This window comes from Lontra canadensis, unplaced genomic scaffold (genome assembly GCF_010015895.1).
Source record: "Lontra canadensis isolate GAN:19392208 unplaced genomic scaffold, GSC_riverotter_1.0 scaffold78, whole genome shotgun sequence".
Classification (NCBI taxonomy): Eukaryota; Metazoa; Chordata; class Mammalia; order Carnivora; family Mustelidae; genus Lontra; species Lontra canadensis.
The window spans coordinates 7,195,473-7,216,673 of record NW_022631072.1 but is presented as its reverse complement, the minus strand read 5'-3'; the positions used below and the strand labels follow the sequence as shown (position 1 = coordinate 7,216,673).

The 21,201-nt window shown below is 36.3% G+C and overlaps 1 protein-coding gene across 10 annotated transcripts in view; it reads left to right on the top strand.

Moving 5' to 3' along the window:
* Positions 1-21,201, top strand: part of MAP4K3 (mitogen-activated protein kinase kinase kinase kinase 3) — a 187,610-nt gene that overhangs the window by 95,528 nt on the left and 70,881 nt on the right. For all 10 annotated transcript variants that reach the window (XR_004385506.1, XM_032881982.1, XM_032881984.1 and 7 more), the window contains 4 exons: positions 1,627-1,717; positions 13,984-14,048; positions 19,734-19,789; positions 20,394-20,441. Coding sequence is in view for 9 of the 10 variants with exons in the window: in XM_032881982.1 (XP_032737873.1) it covers positions 1,627-1,717; positions 13,984-14,048; positions 19,734-19,789; positions 20,394-20,441 (260 nt within the window). In the remaining variant the exon portion in view is untranslated. The remainder of the gene's footprint in view (positions 1-1,626; positions 1,718-13,983; positions 14,049-19,733; positions 19,790-20,393; positions 20,442-21,201) is intronic.

Sequence of the window (21,201 nt, the reverse complement as noted above, 5' to 3'; positions counted from 1 at the left end):
TATTCTAAAGCTGGCTCTCTTTGAAGTTGTGCAGTGACCATCCCCAGAAAGAGAGCTGCTGTCTTCTGACCATCAAACTAAAGTCCTGCGGTTCGTTCTGACTAGATGAACTTTGATCTTCTGTAACCCCTTCACTGGTTTGGGGAAAGTACAGTGGGGAGCGAGGTGAAAAAGAAAAATTTAGAACTTTCCAAGTATTTAGTATATCCCTGAAAACTGGTATTAGTCTTACTTGGTTTTATTATTTCTAATCAGATTTTTAAAATTATTTCTAATTGGATTTTTGTTAATATAATGAAAATCAGGAATTCTTAATGGTGCGAAGTAAACTCAGAAGAGAATCCTACTTCAGTGATTTTCTTCTGAAATTTTGGAAGCATAAATATTAAATTTCCTGTTTTTCTTCCTTTGGACATCTTTGACATTGTATTCATTTCATTGCAGAAATTAAGAACCTGACATACTGTCTTTTCTCTGTTACTGCTTCCCTTGTAACTGGGGCAGTAGGGTGGGTTTTAACACTGGGTTCAAATAGTTCATGGCTTGGCCACTTTAAGTTTCACTTACATTTATAGTAGGAAAATGTCAAGGCGAGGAATGTCAGGGCTTGATGACATAATGACCTGATTCGATTTGAGCTGTGACTTAGGAAACCGGTTTCTTTGCCACCAATATACATTTGGTTAGGCTCTTCATAGTATATAATGCTTCAAAAACTGAATTAGTAATGCACAACTACTTTGATTTGAATGTAAGTACTTGCATTTGTTCTTTCTGTACAGTCTCTGGTTCACCACATTTGCATTCACTGCAGTTCTGTTTCTCTCTATCACAGTGTTCTTTCAGGAGCCAGAGCATGTGACACTGCTATAGGATTGCCAAATCTTATTTTGAAGAATTTGGGCATGAAGGGAATAGAGGAGAGAGATTATTTACTAGTAGTCCAACAAGGCTAAATAGAATCACATTCTGCATCCCAATACAGTTGGAGCAAGGCCCTTGAATCCAGGAGAAGCCTGTGTACGTGGGCCATCTGGTAATCCAGTACTGCAGGAGTGTAGGCCTCTCAGCTCAGGAGCCTATGGAGGTGTATTCAACACTCCTGGTGGATAAAGGTTCCTGCCCTGACTTAAAAGAGAATCACCTCCTTGTGCTTAAATTGTATAAAATTTCCTTTATTTGCTAATAAAGGAAAAAAGCCTTGTGTGTTTTCTGGTGAATTATATGATGATTATGTCCAACGCATAATATTAATAATAGCAAATGGTTTTGTAGCCCTTACTGTGTATCAGGCACTGTTCTAAACATTTTACATATATTAGCTCATGTAACTTCTCCAACAGCTCTGTGAGACAAGTTCTTTTTATCCCCCTTTTGTGGAGGAAAAAATTGGCACAGAAAGGTTAAGTAAGTTGCTCAAGCTCCCACAACTTAGTAAGGGACAGAGTTCGTATTTAAATCTAGATTGTCTGGGACCAGAGTTTTGCTTTTAGTCACTATACCTTCTGTAAAGACTGTAACTGTAATTAAATATAACATCAGTAACATTATTTATTATGTTTTGAAACAAGTTGACATTTTGAAACTTACCTACTAAATATTCAACATGCTTGTTTTTTATTCTAGGAGAAGACTTTGCAGTTGTACAGCAAGAAATTATTATGATGAAAGACTGTAAACACCCAAATATTGTTGCTTATTTTGGAAGCTATCTCAGGTACATTGTTTGTTTCCCATCACCTGATTCATTTAACAAAATAAAATCAGCTCTAACTGCATGTTTTGTAATTTTCTTCATGCTTTGAAGATAACAGGACATTTTCACATGAATGAAATTTTTATTTCTGACCTGTTTATGTTAATTCTGTGACCAATATTGGAGTCTGTGATTTGTCTCTTGTACTCTTGGGAATTCTGGTTGTGGTTTCAGTGAGGAAGCTGGTGAGTAAAAATTAACTTTTATGGTTAGTCTTCCTGTGGTAGACTAGAGATCTAAACATGCCATTCCATGGCCCCTTATTTCTGGACTTGGATGGATTTAGAAAGTCAGGAGCACCTCTAACTGCTAGGATTTTAGTAGACACTTTTTCCTTCTTTTGTGCTTCTAGCCTCAGGGTACTGTATCATCCTGTCCCTTCATTTTGACCAAAGGAATAGGAACTCTAATTATTTCACTGACTTCTTACTTTTCCAGGTCGTAAAGTTAACTTAGACCATGAATTGGTGCCCTCTTTGGTTTGATAGGACCACGCCAGTTTCCCCAGGTCTTAGTCCATAGGGGATGAACCCAAGGTTAAATCTGTTTTTCCATTCGCTTCTGTGTGTAGTTATGAGCTGAATGCTATGACCTAGTTGTTTTTAAGGTTACTCCCAAAAGGAGGATTGGAGAATGTTTTCTTTCTTTTTTTTTTTTTTTAATGATTTTATTTATTCATTGGAGAGAGAGAGAGAGAGAGAGAACTTGAGAGAGGGAGGAACGTCAGAGGGAGAAGCAGACTCCCAACTGAGCAAGGAGTCTGATGCAGGACTTGACCCCAGGACTCCAGGATCATGACCTGAGCTGTTGCTTAACCAACTGAGCCATCCAGGTGCCCCAAATATGTTCTTATGTATTAAAAAAAAACTGTTAACATTTTATTCTGATATACTGTAAAAGATAGAAAGAAGTAGCTTATTGCAGCTTCCCTTGTCTTGTGGTCCAGGTGCCAAAAATCCCACTTCTCTCTTGGGGTGCAGGCACAGCATATGGAAAAGACAGGACATTTCTGCCCTCCCTTCTTTCCAGCTTGTGAAAAGCCAACCAGACCAGCTCTTCTTGATTCTAACCTCTCTTGAACAGCTTTGATTGCCCCACCTTCATCAAGATTGAAGAGTAGGTTTAATGGAGACTTCAGTTATCATGGGGACAGGTAATACTCCCAGGTCAATGACTGTTAATACATTTTAAATGGGTTCTATAACAGCCAATTTAAAACCACTTTAATGGTGAGTGTTTCAAACAGTAACCTAACACAGTTTCTGCATCAATTTTTATTTTATGGACAGACCCAGCACAGGCAATTACTATCTCAGGTCAAAGAAACTGTCTCTCTCTTTTTTTTTTTTTTATTTATAAAGAATTTATGTATATGAGAGACAGAGTGAATGGGAGAGACAGGGAGAGAGAATCTGAAGCAGACTGTGCTGAGCTGATCCCAATTGGGGCTTGATCCCCTGACCACAAAATCATGACCTGAACCTAAACCAGTTGGGTGCTCAACTGACTGAGTCACCCACCCAGGCATCCCAGAAACAGTCTTTTAAAATCAGTTAAGTTTGTGATAAAAATAATCGATTGTGCCAGTATGTTAAAATCATCACTTCAGAGCAATTTTGCTGTTACTGGTCCTGATGAAATGACCTACTTATCCTCAGTTGAGAAGCATAACAAAATGTTTTTCTCCCCCAAGAGCAAGCAAGTCTTTGATCTAAGAGTATTTCTCAAACATGGTCTAAATCTGCTGGAACTATGGGACCATTCTAAGCTTAATGTATTGTTCCAGGATAGCCCCATCCGTTTATATGGCAACCTTGGTCTTTTTGCAATTGAGACAATAGCGTATTCAATAGTTAAGAGCCTTTGAGTACTGAAGTCAGATTGTTTGAGTTGGTTGAGTCATGACTCCATCATTTATTAACCTAATGACGTATAACAAATTACATAACCACTCTGAGCCTCCATTTTCTCATGTATAAAATGAGGATAATAATAGGTACATTACATGATAACTATGAGGATAATGGGTAAATACATGTAAAGTGTTAAGAACAGTGGTTAAAATATAATACTCCATAAATACTAACCCCTATTACTACTACTTTTGCTACTATTATTATTACTCTTTCTTAACCGTTTTTAAGTGTTATCATGTTAGTGTCTCATTTGATCTTTTCAACAACGCTGTTACTAATACTACTCTGGTAGATACTACTTCCATTTTATAAATAAGATGCTTGAGAGAGTTTAATATCAAGTATTATTTTACAATCTGATTTCAACTTTTTGACAGAGTAGAGTTCTAGTTCTTTCTGTAATACTGTGCTCATGAATGACATGACTTTTGATGTAGTCTTTCTCTTCCTTGCCAAAGAACTGGAAATAAACTGCCAACTCCCCCCCCCCCCCACCACCACCAAAAAAACCCCACAAAAAACCCTAACACTAAACTAAAACTGGACATTGGACTGTCTAGGTTACTTAGGTACGAGTCTTCCTACGCAAGTTAGGCAGCAAAAGATTTTTTCTTGTTACCCACCAAAATGTGAATTCTTCTTGAGTTTGTATCTATTTTTGTTGATAAATCTTGGTTTTGGCTTGGGACAAATAGTGCAGCTCTTTACACACTCATTATTTTTACTTCTAGACATGCGTCAAGAGAGCCAGTTAGGTTATGCGTAACAAAAACTCTACTTACTTTTAGATTCAGGAATTGTGTCTTCTGACTATATTCTGAATATCCTTTTTAAAGTAAACTTTTTATTGGAGCATAAGGTACATACAGAAAGTACACAAATTTATGTTTTGTGTATAGCTAGATGGATTTTTTTAAAGGGTACTTTTAATCCAAATATAAGCATATGCAGAGCCAATTGCCCAGAAACCAAAGTAAAATGACAAAATTAAAATCATTTTTTCGGTAGAGCTATCTGTGTTAGTTTGGAGTTGTATGATCTAACGCAGGAAATGCTGGTTTAAATAGATTTTATTCTGTAACTGGCATAGCTGATGAAAGTGATAGAAAAGCAAACAGTAGTATGACACAGAACAGCAATTAATCCTCTTTCTCTAGCTCTTTTTTTCTCTAGTGATTCTTCAATTCTTTCCTAATTAAAGTTTAGACTCAGCCAAATTTAGAGTGTGGAATACTAATGATTAGACTTGCAAGGTGTCAGAGCTGGAAGGAACTAAGGGTTTTATCACTAGGCCCACTCTTTTTACTGATGAGAAAATGGGGTGCTGGGTCAGTGACGCCTTTAAAGGTCATCCAAAAATGGATGGATCTAAATCCAGCTCTGGTTTTAAACTAGGATTTAAACCAGGCTGTATAGATCCCTGGTTGGCTGCCTTTTTGGTATGCCATATTACTCAGCCCAGGAAGGCCAGATTTCATCTCAAAGGGAACATGGTTTCTTGGATTCCTTCTCATTACCAAATGATTTTACAAAAGACAATGAGCTTGTTTTTTCAAACTTGATACAAACCCCCTAAAATATATAGTGTTCTTAGCAACTTCTTCCTTGTTGTTGCCATTATGCCTATTATAACAAATTTAGACCAAAAATTTGAGGAAATTGAGCTACTGTCGTTTTACCATTAATAAATTTCCCCTTCAAAAAATCAAACTTATCCTTTGAATTTACTGAATAGATGACCAGCATATAACTCAGTTCAGAAGCCTCTTTTATAATAGGGTAGCTATGCTCATTTCCTGAAGAAATACTGAAACTGAGCTCCTGAAAAACAAAATACCCAGTGTTATTCTTTTTTTTCTTTTTTCTTTTTTTTTTTTTTAAGATTTTATTTATTTGTGAGAGAGAGAGAGAGAGAGTGAGCACTCACAAGCAGGGGGAGCAGCGGGCAGAAGGAGCAGCAGACACCCCACTGAGCAAGGAGCCCTACGTGGGACTTGATCCCAGGACTCTGACGCTTAACCACCTGAGCCACCCAGGCGTCCCCACTAGTGTTATTCTTTTTTTTTTCTTTCCCACTAGTGTTATCCTTAATAGGGCATTCGCTGCTCATCTCGATATCATTAAAAGCGTTAAGTACCTATACTGTACAACAAGGACTGGATAGACAAAACTTCTCTCTGAAGTTTACAAAAGTAAATAATCCTGGTTTGGTGTGAATTTTTTCTGTAGATTTGAGTTTATTTATAAAACAACAGATTAAAATCATCATAGACCTATTCTTTATTCCTAGTAGAGCTTAACTATTGCTTCTTTTAAGTGAATGATGACTCTTAACTTCAGGTTTCTGCTAAGCATTCCTGGCCCAACATATCCTTTCAGAACATATTCAGAAAATTGAGACAGTTCTGTCCAGTTTGAACTCTTAAAGTTGCAGTTGAAAAACAACAAATGCTCCTCAAAAGATAAGCCAATAGATCAGAACCGTACAGTGAAAAGTTTCATTTGGATCAGATATTTTATTGTTTTTTTAAAGATTTATTCATTTGAGAGAGAGCATACAAGCAGGGGGAGAGACAGAAGGAGAGGGAGAACCATGCTCCCTGCTGAGCTGGAAGCCCAACATGGGGCTCGATCCCAGGACCCTGAGATCATGACCTGAGCCACGCAGGTGCCCCTGGATCTGATATTTTAAACCTTTGAAATCAAGAGCACTAGTTTGGATGAGCATGATGTATCTCATAACATTTGTAAATCACCACCATTATTCACAAAGTGTTTTTACATTTCTCAGGATGTATAAAGGGCTATACTGGTTTTTGGAGATATGTAAAGACAGATAAAACACAGCCCTTGCCTTTAAGGAGTTCATAATCTAATAGAAGAAATACACATGAGCAAATAATTACTTTTGTCAAAGTGAGGGAATCAGAGAAAGCTCTATGAATAATGTGATTCCTAAATATTGGATGTTAAAGTATTATTAGGTGTTTACTGTAGCATGTGTATGTGTGGAGAAAGTTGTAATTTCTAGAAAGGAAATACATGTGTGAAAAAAATCATGAGTTACGTAGGAGATGACTGATAGTTTCATATTAGAGCTGAAAGGGAAAGGGAGTAGTTGCAGTAGGTAAGGCCATGGAGATTTGCCAAAAAGACACTTTTATCCCTTAATTAGGATGTGTAGGTATTGAGGATACTTGCTGAAGGCTTAAACACAGAGTATATATTTTGTGAAGGATGGACCTGGTGTGTAGGGGATTGAGAGTAGGCTCATTGTTCATTTTATTACAGTACACTTGTTACGGTAATCCAGGAAAGAGATGGCTATCTCTTGAGTTACATAGAAACTGGGAGAAAATTTTTTCTAGAGCTAGAGGTGAGGCTGGAGAGGGAAAGAAACCACAGGATCTTAATAAATGGAAATGCTGTTTTGAATGCGCACACTATGGAAATACAGATTATAATTAAGTTCACTTTATAACCAGTTACCATCTTTTTTTTTTTAAAGGAAGCTTTGAATTTTGGAATGTATTAGATTTACATTAAAGTTGTAAAGATCGTACAGAGAGTTCTTCTCCGTGTTCCCTAATGTTGACATCTAACGTAACCATGGTCTATTTGTCAAAACTCAGAAATCAACTTTAGTACAATACTATTAGCCAAACTAAGATACTTCATACTGATTTCACCAGTTTTCCACCAGTGTTCCTATTTTGTTTTTAGTGTTTTGGTTATACTTCCACAAGCATCATTTGTTTCCTTCAAGTACAGTAGGAGGAGGAGTAATAGCAACTTCTAACCCCCTCTATGTGATAGTTAGCAATGTCCCTGGCCTCTACTGGATGTCAGGAGCACCTCCCCGGTTGTGACGATCCAGAATGTCTTCTACATTGCCAAACATTCCTTGAGGGGCAAAATCACCCTCAGTGGAGAACACTGCTTTAAGCAAAAAAATATGGTGGAACTCTCTTATGAAAATACCTTCTTATACCAGTATTGCTAGGGTGTTTCCTACAGAACATTTGGTCTGAGGGATGCTAATATGTGATTTGAAACAAATAGGTCTATGGAATAAATAATTTGGGGAAGTAGTAAACTAAACAAAATTAGAGAAGTTTCTTCTTCCTCTCCTTTTTGTAGTAAACTAAACAAAATTAGTTTTATTTCTTCTTCCTCTCCCCTTTCCTCTTTGCTCCTTTTTATTTTAAATTTCCTTCTTCCTCCTCCCCTTTCTCCACTTTCCAACTTTCTCCATCTGCATTCTTCCTTTGTTTCTTCTCTTCCTTCTCCTCTCCCCACCCTTTTCTCCTTTCCTTCTCTCAGCTCCTCCTGCCTCACTGCAGGATTTCTTAGAGCCTTTAACCTATCAGTGGCGTTGTTAATTTCCAAGAGAAGACTATAGTATGTGACATTTCTAAAACTGGTTTAACTGTACATTGATTTTCTTTTTTAATGGAAAGTATATTTCACATAGATTTGCTGTCCAATTACCCATTCTTTGGAAATTACTAGGTTGAACTGGGGGTTGTTATGTATAATTGTAGATAAATCAGTCACCTTGTATCCCAGAATACAGAACTATCCCTCATTGTTAAAGGGGAAACAGATAGATTAATTTACCTATAACCTTTGGAATGCAGTAGTTTTTGCATGTCTGTTTAAAAATACACCAGGGGCACCAGGGTGGGTCAGTTGAACATCTGACTCTGGCTCAGGTCATGATCTCACAGGGGTCTTGAGACCGAGTCCTCTGTTGGGCTCCACACTCAACCGGGAGTCTGTTTGAGATTCTCTATTGCTTCCCCCTGCTCATGTGCATTGATAGTTCTGGTGAGGAGTTGAATTATTTTGTTGAACATTGTAGAGTAGCTATTGTCAAATGCTTTTGTTCAGCAAGATAACCCACAGTTAAGTACAGGGATCAGGGGACTGCAGTGTGGGGCCATGGCTAGCTGTCCCATCTCAGGGAGAGTGATTTGGTAGGTCAGTTTCTAGCAGACGTTCTGGAGTGTGGATTCTTGGTGATCTTGCTCCCATTTTATTTTACTTTTTAAATTACGTTATATTTGGGCAAAATATATAAATGTTATGTAAATCTATACTTAATCAGTTTTAAGTCTGTGATATGCTACAAAGTATGGGAAAATTAAAAAGTATGTTTTAGAAATTATAAGGTTGTCAGTTCAGTGAAATAGAATTAATATTAGAATGTTAGTTAATATTAGAATGTTAGTTCCTATATGCTCTAGTAAACATTGAATTAGAAGATTAAAATCGTGAACTTCCCCCTCCTTTATTTATTTTTCTATTCCTTACAAGATAGACAACTTTACAGAATAAGAGAAAAGAATTCTAAGGATATTTGATACCTATGCTGATACCTCAAATATTTACCTCAGTGATTCTTTAAATTCAGATATCCTGGGACAAAGATTTTAGAGTGTATTGGCCTTCATAAAATGGGCCAATTGACTTGAGTCCTTTTCCTATTAGGCAGATGGCTTGGTGAATGACCAAAAGCAGATGCAGATTTGTCATCACAAGAGGGACATTCATAGAACAGATGGAAGTTCTTTTTCTGATAGACTCTAAATGTTCAACCTTTTTTGATAATACCAGACTTAACTAAATAGAATATTATAAATTGAAAGTATCTTAGGCATCTTAAAAAGTAGAGTGTATATATAGTATACATTTTTTCAAATCCTCATTTTTTTTTTTTCTTTGTAAGTTTGGAGAGTCTTTTCATAGAATGACTAGAAAATTGTTTTTTTGTGGGCTTTTTTAACCTTTTTTTAAAGATTTTATTTATTTATGTATTTATTTACTTATTTGACAGAGAGAGAGAGGGAGATACAGTGAGAGGGAACACAAGCAGTGGGAGTGGGAGAGGGAGAGGCAGACTGAGTAAGGAGCCTAATGTGGGGCTCCATCCCAGGACCCTGGGATTATGACCTGAGCTGAAGGCTTAACGACTGAGACACCCAGGCACCCAGAAAATTATGTTTTAAAGCAGCATGGGAGAAGGGGATAGAACAGCATCAAGTGGAGGATGATGTAATATTGAAATATGTAAGAAAGCAGAGAACTCGTTTCCTATGTCCATTTTTTCCACTGAGGAGAATTGTTTTCAAATTGGAAAGGGTTAGAAAAGCGTTAAGAAGGGATTGAAGCATGAGATAAGTGAGATAATTGTAGAACAGCTAGACACTTTAAATGAATCTAAGCTTTTAGATTTATGTAAATTATATCTTATTATACTGAAAAGTTAGCAGATGGGATTGGTACCCACTATCAGTGAGTATCTTTTGACGAATAGGAGAGGTGCCAAAATATTAGTGATCAGCAGTGACCAATTTGCAAACGAAAAGAAAAGGTGATTTCTACAAAGTAGACTGTTAAACTTGATGTCTGTCATCAGCTCCCACTAGGATAAGTTATTAATCAGATAATTAGTGGACACTTAAAAGAAAGAAGTGGTGATTAGCATGACTTTAGTAGTAAGAAGTCATGTCAGTCAGTCCAATCTCTCTTGTTTTGTTTTTCCTTAAAGAAGAAAATGCCAGTTTATTTATACCTTCATTCAGTTCCAGGAACAACTTAGGTGATTTCCATAAATATACTAGAAGAGGAATTATTACAAAAGGAGTAGAAAACAGCATACATTTATTGGGTTTATATTCTGGGTCCTTTAGTAAGCAATTTACATGTTATTTCATTTTTATCCTGAGCAGATCCCAAAACAGCCATCTCCCCAGTTTTTGTAAGATGTGTAAGAAGTCCTCAGTACCTGTTCGCTAAGCACCGGGGACAGGTATTTTACATGAACGATTCATTTGGAGCAGATGTGAAGATATGTTAGAGCAGTGGTTCCCAAACATTTTGCTATTAGAACCCCTTTTATTTTACACTCTTAAAAATTAATGAGTACCACAAAGAACTTTTGCTTATGTGGGTTTTATCTATTGATACTCACTGTATTAGAAATTAAAACTTCAGAAAATTTTGGAGCAAGAATACATAAACACAGATTGCAGTAGCTGTCAGAGGGATGACATCATCATCATTTTGTCTAGTTTCCGGAAAATTCCTCTGGATTCTCATGAGAATACAAAGAGAAAATAACTTCTTAGTGTTATTATGAAAATGATTTTACCTTGCTGAACAGCTCTCTCCCCTCAGGGGCCCAGACCACAGTTTGAGAATCACTGTTCTTAGAGGAAGGATTCAACTAATGGAGAGAGAACAGGCTGTGGTATCTTGCATCTAAACATATCACATGGGAGCTGAAGCACCATTCTGAAGTTAATTGGTTGGTGGACTTGCCAGTCTTACACCTCAGTTTAAGGAAAGGTGGACAGGTGCCAAGTGGTAACTGTAAGCAGTCTCTACAGAGTAGCAAGTATATCATCAGAGAAAAAAGTATTTCTAACATTCCTTAAACTCATTAGTACAATCACTCATACAGATCAAAATAGCTTAAAAGCAAAGCCCTTGTAGTAACTGTCTCTGGAAGGTAGACTCCTGCTTAGGGGGTTTCCAATCAACCACTTCTGGAGCGTGTGGGCAGCAGCACAGAGGGGTGTTTCCAATTAGAAATTTGTGTCACACTGTCTGTGCTCAAGTGTTTTAAGTAAAACAATTGGAGAGCTAATAAGATGTATGTCAGAAACAAAGTGTGTGAATCAAGACTTTTTTTTTAAAGGAATGAAATTTAACAAATAAGGACGAAGTTCTCTGCATATTTTTAATGAACCAGGTAAATGTGGAGCTGGAGAAAATCATCCGACTACTTTCTACACAATAAAGATCCAGAGGTTTTAGTTGACTTCAGCCTTGCAAACCAACAGTTTTTAGAGCAGTTGCTAAGAACCTGAAGATAGCCTTTAACCAGGTGAATAGAAATATAAGTGTTCTAATAAAGGAGATAATCGTTAGATTTTCTGGGGTAGTTAGACTTCTCCCTGTGTATCAGTCACTAGTCATAAATGCCTTCATCCTTTTGGATAAGGCCACACATCTGCCAGCCTCCGGCGTCCATTCCAAGAATTATTAAAACCAGGCCACTGGGCGGCTCTTACTCTAACTATACCGTCATGCCTGGGTTTCATTAGTATGTGGACCACCTGGGAATTTTAGTTGCTAAAATGACTTCAGATTTCTTCTGGTCTTCATGATATCCAGCTTTGCCTCTAGAGTTAGAGTGTTTTTTCCCTTTTCATAGTTTGCTGACCTTCATGCTTGGATCCTTGTGTTCCCTTGTTACATGCTGCATCGTCCCATCACACTCACCCAGGCCCGCCTCTTAGGTCTGGTTAATCTCATCACCGCCACTATGTGTGATTTGCTCCTGATAACAGCAGCACTGTTTATGTTTATGCAACTCTTGGAATAATACTTGATTCTGGATGCCATGTTTTGAAAGACATTGACAAAGTATAGACCATCGAGATGAAGGTAACTAAACTGAGTGTGCAAACCAAGCATTGTTTTACAGTGTGACCCAATCTGTTCTCGCTCCCTTTCCTGCCATTGTCTTTTCAGCTAGTCTGGCTTCCACTCAATAAACTACCCACAGTTTTCAAATTTTCATTCTCTGCTCAGACCATTTCCTGTCTATATGATGAATTCCTATTTAAACTTCAAGACCCAACTCAAATATTTCCTCCCTAGTGATTTCCCTTGACTTTCCTAGGTATTCTTACCTCTGGGTTCTCATAGAGCTTTATACATGCCTGGATTGTGTATTTAATCAAATTATAATCTAATCCAAGGTTCTTTTCTGTATAAGAATATATGGTAAATATTTTAGTCTTTGTCTTTTTCTCTCTGTCACAGTTACTCAACTGTGCTGCTTTGGTACAAAAGTAGCCATAAATGGGTGAGACTGTGTTTCAATAAAACTTTATATGGACACTAAAATTTAAATTTCAGGTAATTGTCATGTGTTAAGAAATATTCTTCTTTTGATTTTTGCCCCCCAGCCATTTCAAAATATAAAACCATTCCTTGTTCCTGGTCAGTACAAGTCAGGCAGCAGGCTAGAATTGGCGCACGGGCTGTGGTTTGCTGACTCTTCATCTAATCCATATGTTTATTCTTTCAGTCACTTTTGCATTCATTCATTTAGGAAATATTCGTTTACTGGCTCTTTTAGGTACTGTGAGTGCAGTATGAGATAGACATATTAAGGCAGAATCTTCTGCATTCAATTGAACTTGTTAAGTTCAAAGACTTTTTTTTTTTTTTAAAGATTTCATTTATTTGTCAGAGAGAGAGAGAGCACAAGCAGGCAGAGTGGCAGGCAGAGGCAGAGAGAGAAGCAGGCTCCCGCTGAGCAAGGAGCCTGATGCATGACTCGATCCCAGGACCCTGGGATCATGACCTGAGCGGAAGGCAGCCGCCTAACCGACTGAGCCACCCAGGCGCCCAAGACTTTCTATTCCATCTCTGTCCCTGAAGAATAGTATATTTCTTGGTCATTTTGAGATGAAGTAATGAAGATTGAAGATTGAACAAGGAATAAGCTATTAAATCTTAGCTAATCATTTCTCCTGTGACTGTGATTATGTTATCTTGAGTGTGAGAGAGAAATGCTACCTTAACACAGTGATAATTTTTTTTTAAGATTTTATTTATTTATTTGACAGAAAGAGAGATCACAAGTAGGCAGAGAGGCAGTCCGAGAGAGAGGAGGAAGCAGGCTTTCCGCTGAGCAGAGAGCCCGATGCAGGGCTTGATCCCAGGACCCTGGGACCATGACCTAAGCCAAAGGCAGAGGCTTTAACCCACTGAGCCACCCAGGCGCCCCTTACAGTGACAAATTTTAACAGATTGTTTTAGAAAGACCTTTATTGAATCTAGATGTGAGGGTAAAGTATACATTTTGTCTGTTTTGTTGATGACAGCACTATTAAAAGTGATAAGCTTTGAGGTATATTCTGTAATGAATTTTCTACATAGTTTTTGGTATGAACGTTTTAATTAACATTTAACTTTTATAATACTATCTTGGGGTAGATGGGTGAACTATAGGGGAGGGGAAGCTTTAACTAAATGGAAATTTCCTATCATTTGGATGTGCCTGATGACATTATTTATATCCTGAAAATGGTGTATTTTTAAGGATTAAAACCTTGGGTTGAGTTATAACATACTGAGTAATTCTTTTACTCATAGAGATTAACTTTTTTCTTACTTAGCACTTTGCACTTATGTGGTTTTTCAAGGTTGTATGGTACCTTAAAATACTTGTTACCTCACCTAATTTTAATCATGACAATGTGATACACGCCTATTTTCTCTCTATAGGCGAGATAAACTTTGGATTTGCATGGAGTTTTGTGGAGGTGGTTCTTTACAGGATATTTATCATGGTAAGACAAAAGTTATGTTTTATACACATTAAGTAGAATTTCTTAAAATATAGTTATTTACTATATTAAAGCATTAATGCTGTTTGGAGGAAAGTTTGTTTTATTATTGTTATTTAGATACGTAAAAGAATTTAAGATCTTATGGATGAAAGGAACATTTGCATTATAAGTTGCAAAATTATGTGCAGTTGAACTATTAGCTAATTCTGAAGAAGACATTATATATGGTTAGTTCAAAATTCCAAACTCATATTTGTAAGAAACATGTAAAGGCCTTGATGGTTAAGCCAAAAGAATATCCAGTTAATACATGAGTAGTATTAATACAAAGATAATTGATTTTGCTCTCATGTATTCAAGAAACATCAATTAAATTATTGACCTTTTTAAATACTAGATTCTGGGGAATTAAAATTATGAAAGCCTTTTTTATTGAGATTTCAGTGGAGTATGTAGGAAAGATTTGTAAAGTACATTAACAGTGTTTACGGTCTTTCCTTTCTCTCTCTGTCCCATTCTGCTTCTGTGAATGAGTTACTGTCACAGACTGCAGAGTAGGTATATTCTTTTACTGGAGCTGTGCTTTTTGATTAATGTAAAATAAAATACTGTTTTAATAAGTCATATGTCAATTTTACCAGAAAATATTTTGGAAAATTTTTTCATTTTTCTTGATATGGGATTCGGGCTCACATTTTCCCATTAGGGTCTCTTAAGTAATTTTGGGGCTGATGGTAATAAAGCAGTTGTTAAAAGACTATTTGGATAGGAATTTTACTGTCTTTGTTTACTTCACTTTACTGTAAGTATCTTCTTGGTGTAGATTTTACTTAACCATAAAGATTGACATAATAGTATTAAAGTACTACTAACTACAGCTGGAATGAGAAAAAGGAAATGATAGATTTTCTGGAATTATTTTCGAAAGCTTAATGAAGAAAATGGGCTTTTAATTGGTCTTTAAAAGATACATAAACTCTGGGTAGAAAGAAGAGGTAGAAGTGCGTCCTAGGAGATGAAACAGCAGTACAGTGCTGTGAAGGTGTGACACGTGAGATTACTTTCATTGGTGTAGGGTCTGTATTTGAGGAATAGGGTCAGATACAGAGAGCCGTGAAAGCCAGGTGGGAGAGCATGGGAACATTTCTGCTTTATAAAAAGTTACTTCATTTCTGAGAATATTTTTTTTAAGTATGGCTGTTCTTTATATTTGAGAATTTTTTTTATTAATGACATTTTGATTTCAAAGATTCAGTGAAAATTGAGAAATACTTGGCATTATTTTGCATTGCAGGACATATACAGTATTTATGGAACTATTCAAAAAGCTATTTCCCTTTTTTGTTTTAGTTGGGACTAAATTTATCTACTATTTTTTCTCATACTTATTCATTTAATTTCCTTTGTCCTGAAGTTTTTTTCAATTGGGTCTTCTAGGGGTACACACTCAGTCTTTGACCCTCATTTTTCAGTCATAGGTTAAGTGGGGCATAGACCGATAATTTTCTGTCTGCATTTTGAAGATATTAGACCTGTGTCCTCTAGCTTCTATAGTTGTTGGTATCTTCTGTCACTCTAACTATGTATTAGTCCTTTTCAGGTAATCTTCCTTTCTAATCGATTTTAGGATTTTTTTTTTTCCCTCTTAAATTTCAGGTGTTTTTAGCAACTAAACATGGATTTATATTTACTTCTCTTGCTTAGGACTTAAAGTGCTTATCAGAAAGGATTTAATTTATTCATCAAGCCTAGACAGTTATCAATTATTATCTCTTAAAATCTTTTTTGATCTCTCCTTTCAGAATGTCAGATATACATTAGATTTTCTCTGTGTCTCTAAAACTCAACTGTATATTTTGCACTTTTCAAGCCCTCAGTAGAGCACTGAAGATTCACATAACCATCTTATAGTTCACTGATTTTACAGCTGTGTTTAGTACATCCATTAGGTTTTAATTTTTGGTGACTGTATTTCTCATTTCTAGAAAGTATTTGGTTCTATTTTAAGTCTCCCTTCATTTTATATTTGTGTCTTATTCTCTTATAATTTTTCATTACTTCTTGTACATCTTTAGTTTGTTTTTCTTTTTAAAGATTTTATTTATTTATTTGACAGAAGAGATCACAAGTAGACAGAGAGGCAGGCAGAGAGAGGGAGGAAGCAGGCTCCCTGCTGAGCAGAGAGCCCGATGCGGGGCTTGATCCCAGGACCCTGAGATCATGACCTGAGCCAAAGGCAGAGGCTTAACCCACTGAGCCACCCAGGTGCCCCTACATCTTTAGTTTTTAAGCATACCTTTCTTCAGTCTTTCTCAGATTGTTAAGTAATTCCATCAGATATATATACTTTCTTTGAGGTGTCTGGTTCTGCTTTCTTCATGAATAAGAAAGAAGACCAGTTTTTTGTTACAGAAATATTTTTGTCATGATTGTTGTCATTCCATTTCAACCAAATGTTGGAAGTAGCAAAGTAATATAAGTTTATTAGTCTTGATATATTTATACTGATCAGCTGCTGGGTCAATGGAAGAAAAGATAATTTTACAACACCCTGGATATTCTCAAATATCTGTCATTCTGTCATTCTGTGGGAGTAGTGTACTAACTTGGGTTACCTCACCTAGTGACAGAGAAGTTCTTCTTTTCTAATAACCCTAATGCTTGTAGGATTTTGCTTTTTTATATGTGTAATACAAAGCATATTTTGATCTGTCATGCAAAATTTGCAAAGCCTGCTTTTTACCGTTATTTCTGGTTTCTTTTTTTTTAACTTCTGCTTTCTGAAATATCACTAAATCAATTTTTATAATTTGTTTTACTGCTCTTATATCCATCACTCCATAGGATTTTTAAAAAATTTAAATCTTCTTACAAGAGGGAACTGTATTAGTTGTCTATTGCTATATAACAAATGATCCCAAAATTTAGCAGCTTAAAACAGCAAATACTATGTCCTAGTTTCTGAGGGTCAAGAATTCAAGAATGATTTAGTTGGGCAAGTCTAGCTCAAATTCTCTCATAAACTTGCAGGCTTCACTATTAACTGGGACGCCAGCCCTCTGCGGGCTTGGGTAGGGCTCAGGAATTCACTTTCACCTTGATTCACATAACATGGCTTTTGGCAGGAAGCTTCATTCAGGTCCATGGCTCTTGGCAGGTATCAGTTTTTTACTATGTGGATCTGGCCATAGGACAGCTTGAGTGTCTTCACGATATGGCAGCTGGCCTCCCCAGGCATGTAGTCTCCGAGAGCAAAGAAGAAGCCATAAAGCCTTTTATGTTGTAGTCACAGAAGTTGTATACAGTCCCTTCAGCCATATTTTGTTCTTTAGAAGCAAATCATTTCTGTCCAGCGCTTACTCAGAAAGGGAATTAAGTTCTAACACTTGAGGTGGAAACTATCAAAGCATTCATGGACATGTTTTAAATTACCACAGGTGTGTGAAGGGGATACATTTTGAATTTATATTTTTACATGAGTTTCTTCTCTCCTTTTGTTTACTTTTTCTTTGAGGAACTAACATTAGAACCTTTCATTGTTCCATTATAATGCATTTTTTTCTCTATTTTCCATTGAACATTTTCCCTCTTTAATATTGTTCTTTTGACAGTTTTCCACATTCTTTTATGTCATTCGTGGTGAATTTCTTCCCACTTATTTAATAATTTTGAATTCTCAGATCATTTTCAGTAGGAATACCATATGGCTTTTGAGAATGGGTTCTTCCATGGTGGTGGTTATGGTGGTTTTTTCTTTCTGTCATCCCAAGACCCCAGTGTATCCAGTATATTTGAACCCTAAACCTGAGTGAAGAGGCCTGTGGTGACAGAATCTGGAAGATATTTTTCCCTATCTGGATCCTGTCCATGATACAAAATCCTTGGTCTTCTTTTCCTTTCTACCCTTTTAAAGTGAAGATGTAGCCCTTTGAAGGTTCTGGTTTTATGGGCATATTTGTTTTAACTGTTCCTCTACAGATCAGTGGCCTTTTCTTCTGTTCTGTTCCCCATGTAGGGGATAAAACTAAAGCGCCAGCTTACCAAGATTGACCTTTTCTTTAGAGATAACTAGAATATTTCACATTTTTACCATTCTGATTTTCATTTCCCTTTTTGTTTTTGGCTCCTGGGAAAGTCTCTAACTTTTTAACATAGCTAGGCATTTAAAAGCTTATTTAAAATATTCTTTTCTGTCATTTCTAGGTATTGTTTTCAGGCTGTTTGCCATATTGTGGAAACAGAAATAGAAAGGAGGCCCATCTTACTGAATGAGAAGGGCTTACAAACCACAAGAATTAGTTATATGACTTATCTTCAGACATTCAAACCCAGACTTGTCCTTAAGAAAATCTAAGTGAAATAGATTTCTCTCTTACACAATTGTAAAATACAACAAATACCCCCCAAATAAACATTTTTTGAAGAGGTTACTATCTAGCAAAAGATTCCATCGTTAATTCAATTTTTAGAATAGTCTGTCCCACCCAATGTGGAGAGACTTCATTCTGAAGTGATTTAGTATGGAAAAAGAGAAAACTACTTAAATGTCTTCAGTAGTGGATAGATGCTGAGAAATATTGTTTAAATATTATGATTGAGTTCTATGTATTGATACAGAAAGTTGTCAGTGGTAAGTGAAAAAAGGTTTTAGAATTGTATGTGTACTATGATTCCATTCATATTCTTCTGGGAGATCTATACATACATTATTTAAAATATGTCTCTACATAAAATTATCTGGTAGGCCAAATTATTGATATTGCCTATTATTGAGTAATAGTATGGGTAAGGAAGAGACCTTTACTTTCCAAACTTGTCTGTCGATTGGATTTTTATAGTGAACATACTAATTTTATAGCTATAAAGCTAATAACCTTAGGGGAAAAAATACTGACTTAAAACTAGCTGTAATTCAGGGTGCCTGGGTGGCTCAGTTGGTTAAACATCCGACTTTTGATTTTGGCACAGGTCATGATCCCAGGATTGTGAGATCAACCCCTGCTTTAGGCTCTGTGCTGGGTATGGAGCCTACTTAAGATTCTCGCTCTCCCTCTGCCCCCTCCTTTCTAAAACAATTATTTATTTATTTGAGAGAAAGTGAGTGAGAGAAAGCACAGAGGGGGAGTGAGAAGCAGACTCCCTGCTGAGCAGAGAGCCTGACATGGGGCTCAGTCCCAGGACCCTGGGATCATGACCTGAGCCGAAGGCAGATGCTTAACTGACCGAGCCACCCAGGCCCCCTCTCTTCACCCTTCTTTAAAAAAAATAAAACAAAACAAAACTAGCCTTAATACATGCATTACATATAAATTTTAGAAAAGTTTAATAAAAACTAGCTAGCTAAGCCTCTTCTCCATGATTTATTTCTTTAAACATTTAAAAGGTAATATTGATCAGTGAGGTGCAAAAATGATAATATAATTAATTTCAGAGACTACTTCAGTCCTTTATTCATTCCACAGCATTTATTTAGCAGCTTTCCCACGCCAGGCACTGTTCTAAACACTGGGGCTACAATAGTGAGAAAAATCAGATTTAAAAAATCCTGCCCTCATGGAGCTTACATTTTACTACAGTTGTTTAGGTATATCAAAGCTATTGCTTAGTGGAACCTGTAAGACTTTATCATTTACTGAAAAATGTGCTTTGACTAAATTCACTGATACTAATTTTCTTCTCTTATAGTAACAGGACCTCTGTCAGAACTGCAAATTGCATATGTTAGCAGAGAAACACTACAGGTAGGTCCAGTGCAAATTAAAAAGTACCATTCTTTATTGGATTCAGTGTTTAATTATTGTGCATTATCTGTTAAGTAAAGGTTGAGCATTCTAGTTCGATAAACTCTTGGATTTTAACATATTTTTAATTGTGTAGTAAACTAAAATTATATTTGCAGATAAACACTATAAACCCTTAGTGTGATAATATGACCTTCTAAAATTTAAGTGCTCTGGATTTGTTATTTTATATTTTTATATTCCTCTTAATACCAAAGAAAGGCTTGAAAATTAAGCACTCTTACAGGAATTGAAACTTTCTAATACTAACTGCATTTATACTTTTTAAATGTTCTTTCAGACTATTTACAGAGTTTACTGGAAAGTATTTGTCTCTAGAAAATTAGTGGTTCCTGCTGAGCTTTGCCTTTTTCATTTTCTTGATTCTTTTGTCTTTTTAGGCTATTTCAGTAAAATAATGATTACCACTAGGCCTTCTGTAATGAGTAAATAAAAAGCAGTTTCTGCTTTTTATTTCATTAATTCCATTAATCACTTTACATCCCGAAATATGCTCTGTAGTAAAGTCTTATTAATTTTTGTGTTTTGTTTTTTGAAACTCCAGGGATTATACTATCTTCACAGTAAAGGAAAAATGCACAGAGATATAAAGGTATACATCATATGTTTAACCTAATGGCATCTCTCGTTTTTAAATACTCGGCTCAAACTGTTGAACAATTGTCTTAATCTCTTTGATGAATTTCTTACCTGAAATATTTAACTATAATAAAATTGAGTGTTACTTTTAAGAGTTTTATTACTTTTGTTTTTTTTAAAGATTTTATTTATTTGTCTGAGAGAGCAGAAGCACAAAGAGCTGCAGGCAGAGCAGGCAGAGGGGGAAGCAGGCCCCCCGCTGAGCAGGGAGCCCAATGCAGGACTCGATCCCAGGACCCTGGGATCATGACCCGAGCTGAAGGCAGACGCTCAACCAACTGAGCCACCCAGGCGTCCCGAGTTTTATTACTTTTCTGTAGCAGCTTTATTGAGATACAATTCACATACCATAAAATTTACCCTTTTAAAGTGTACATTTGTGGATTAGTGTTATAATAACCCGGATTAGTTTATCTGTAGTTACGTTTTTGTAAAAAGCAGATTAGGTCGTCTGCTTCCATTAAGTTAGGGTTTTTAGAACATATCATGCTTCAAATATTATAGTAAACTTTGGAGGTCTTAAAGAACTATCATTAGTAATGTCTCAAAATGGATAAATTCAACTGTACCATTTTCCGATGGTCTTTGATTTAACTGGCAGAGGAGAGCAGGTGCACTGGATATGCTGGGGTTAGCTCTGTGGTAAATTTGGTGCTCTGGCAGGACTCCTGAAGTTATTTCTAAACATTCTGCAGTCTTCCCAACTTAGTATT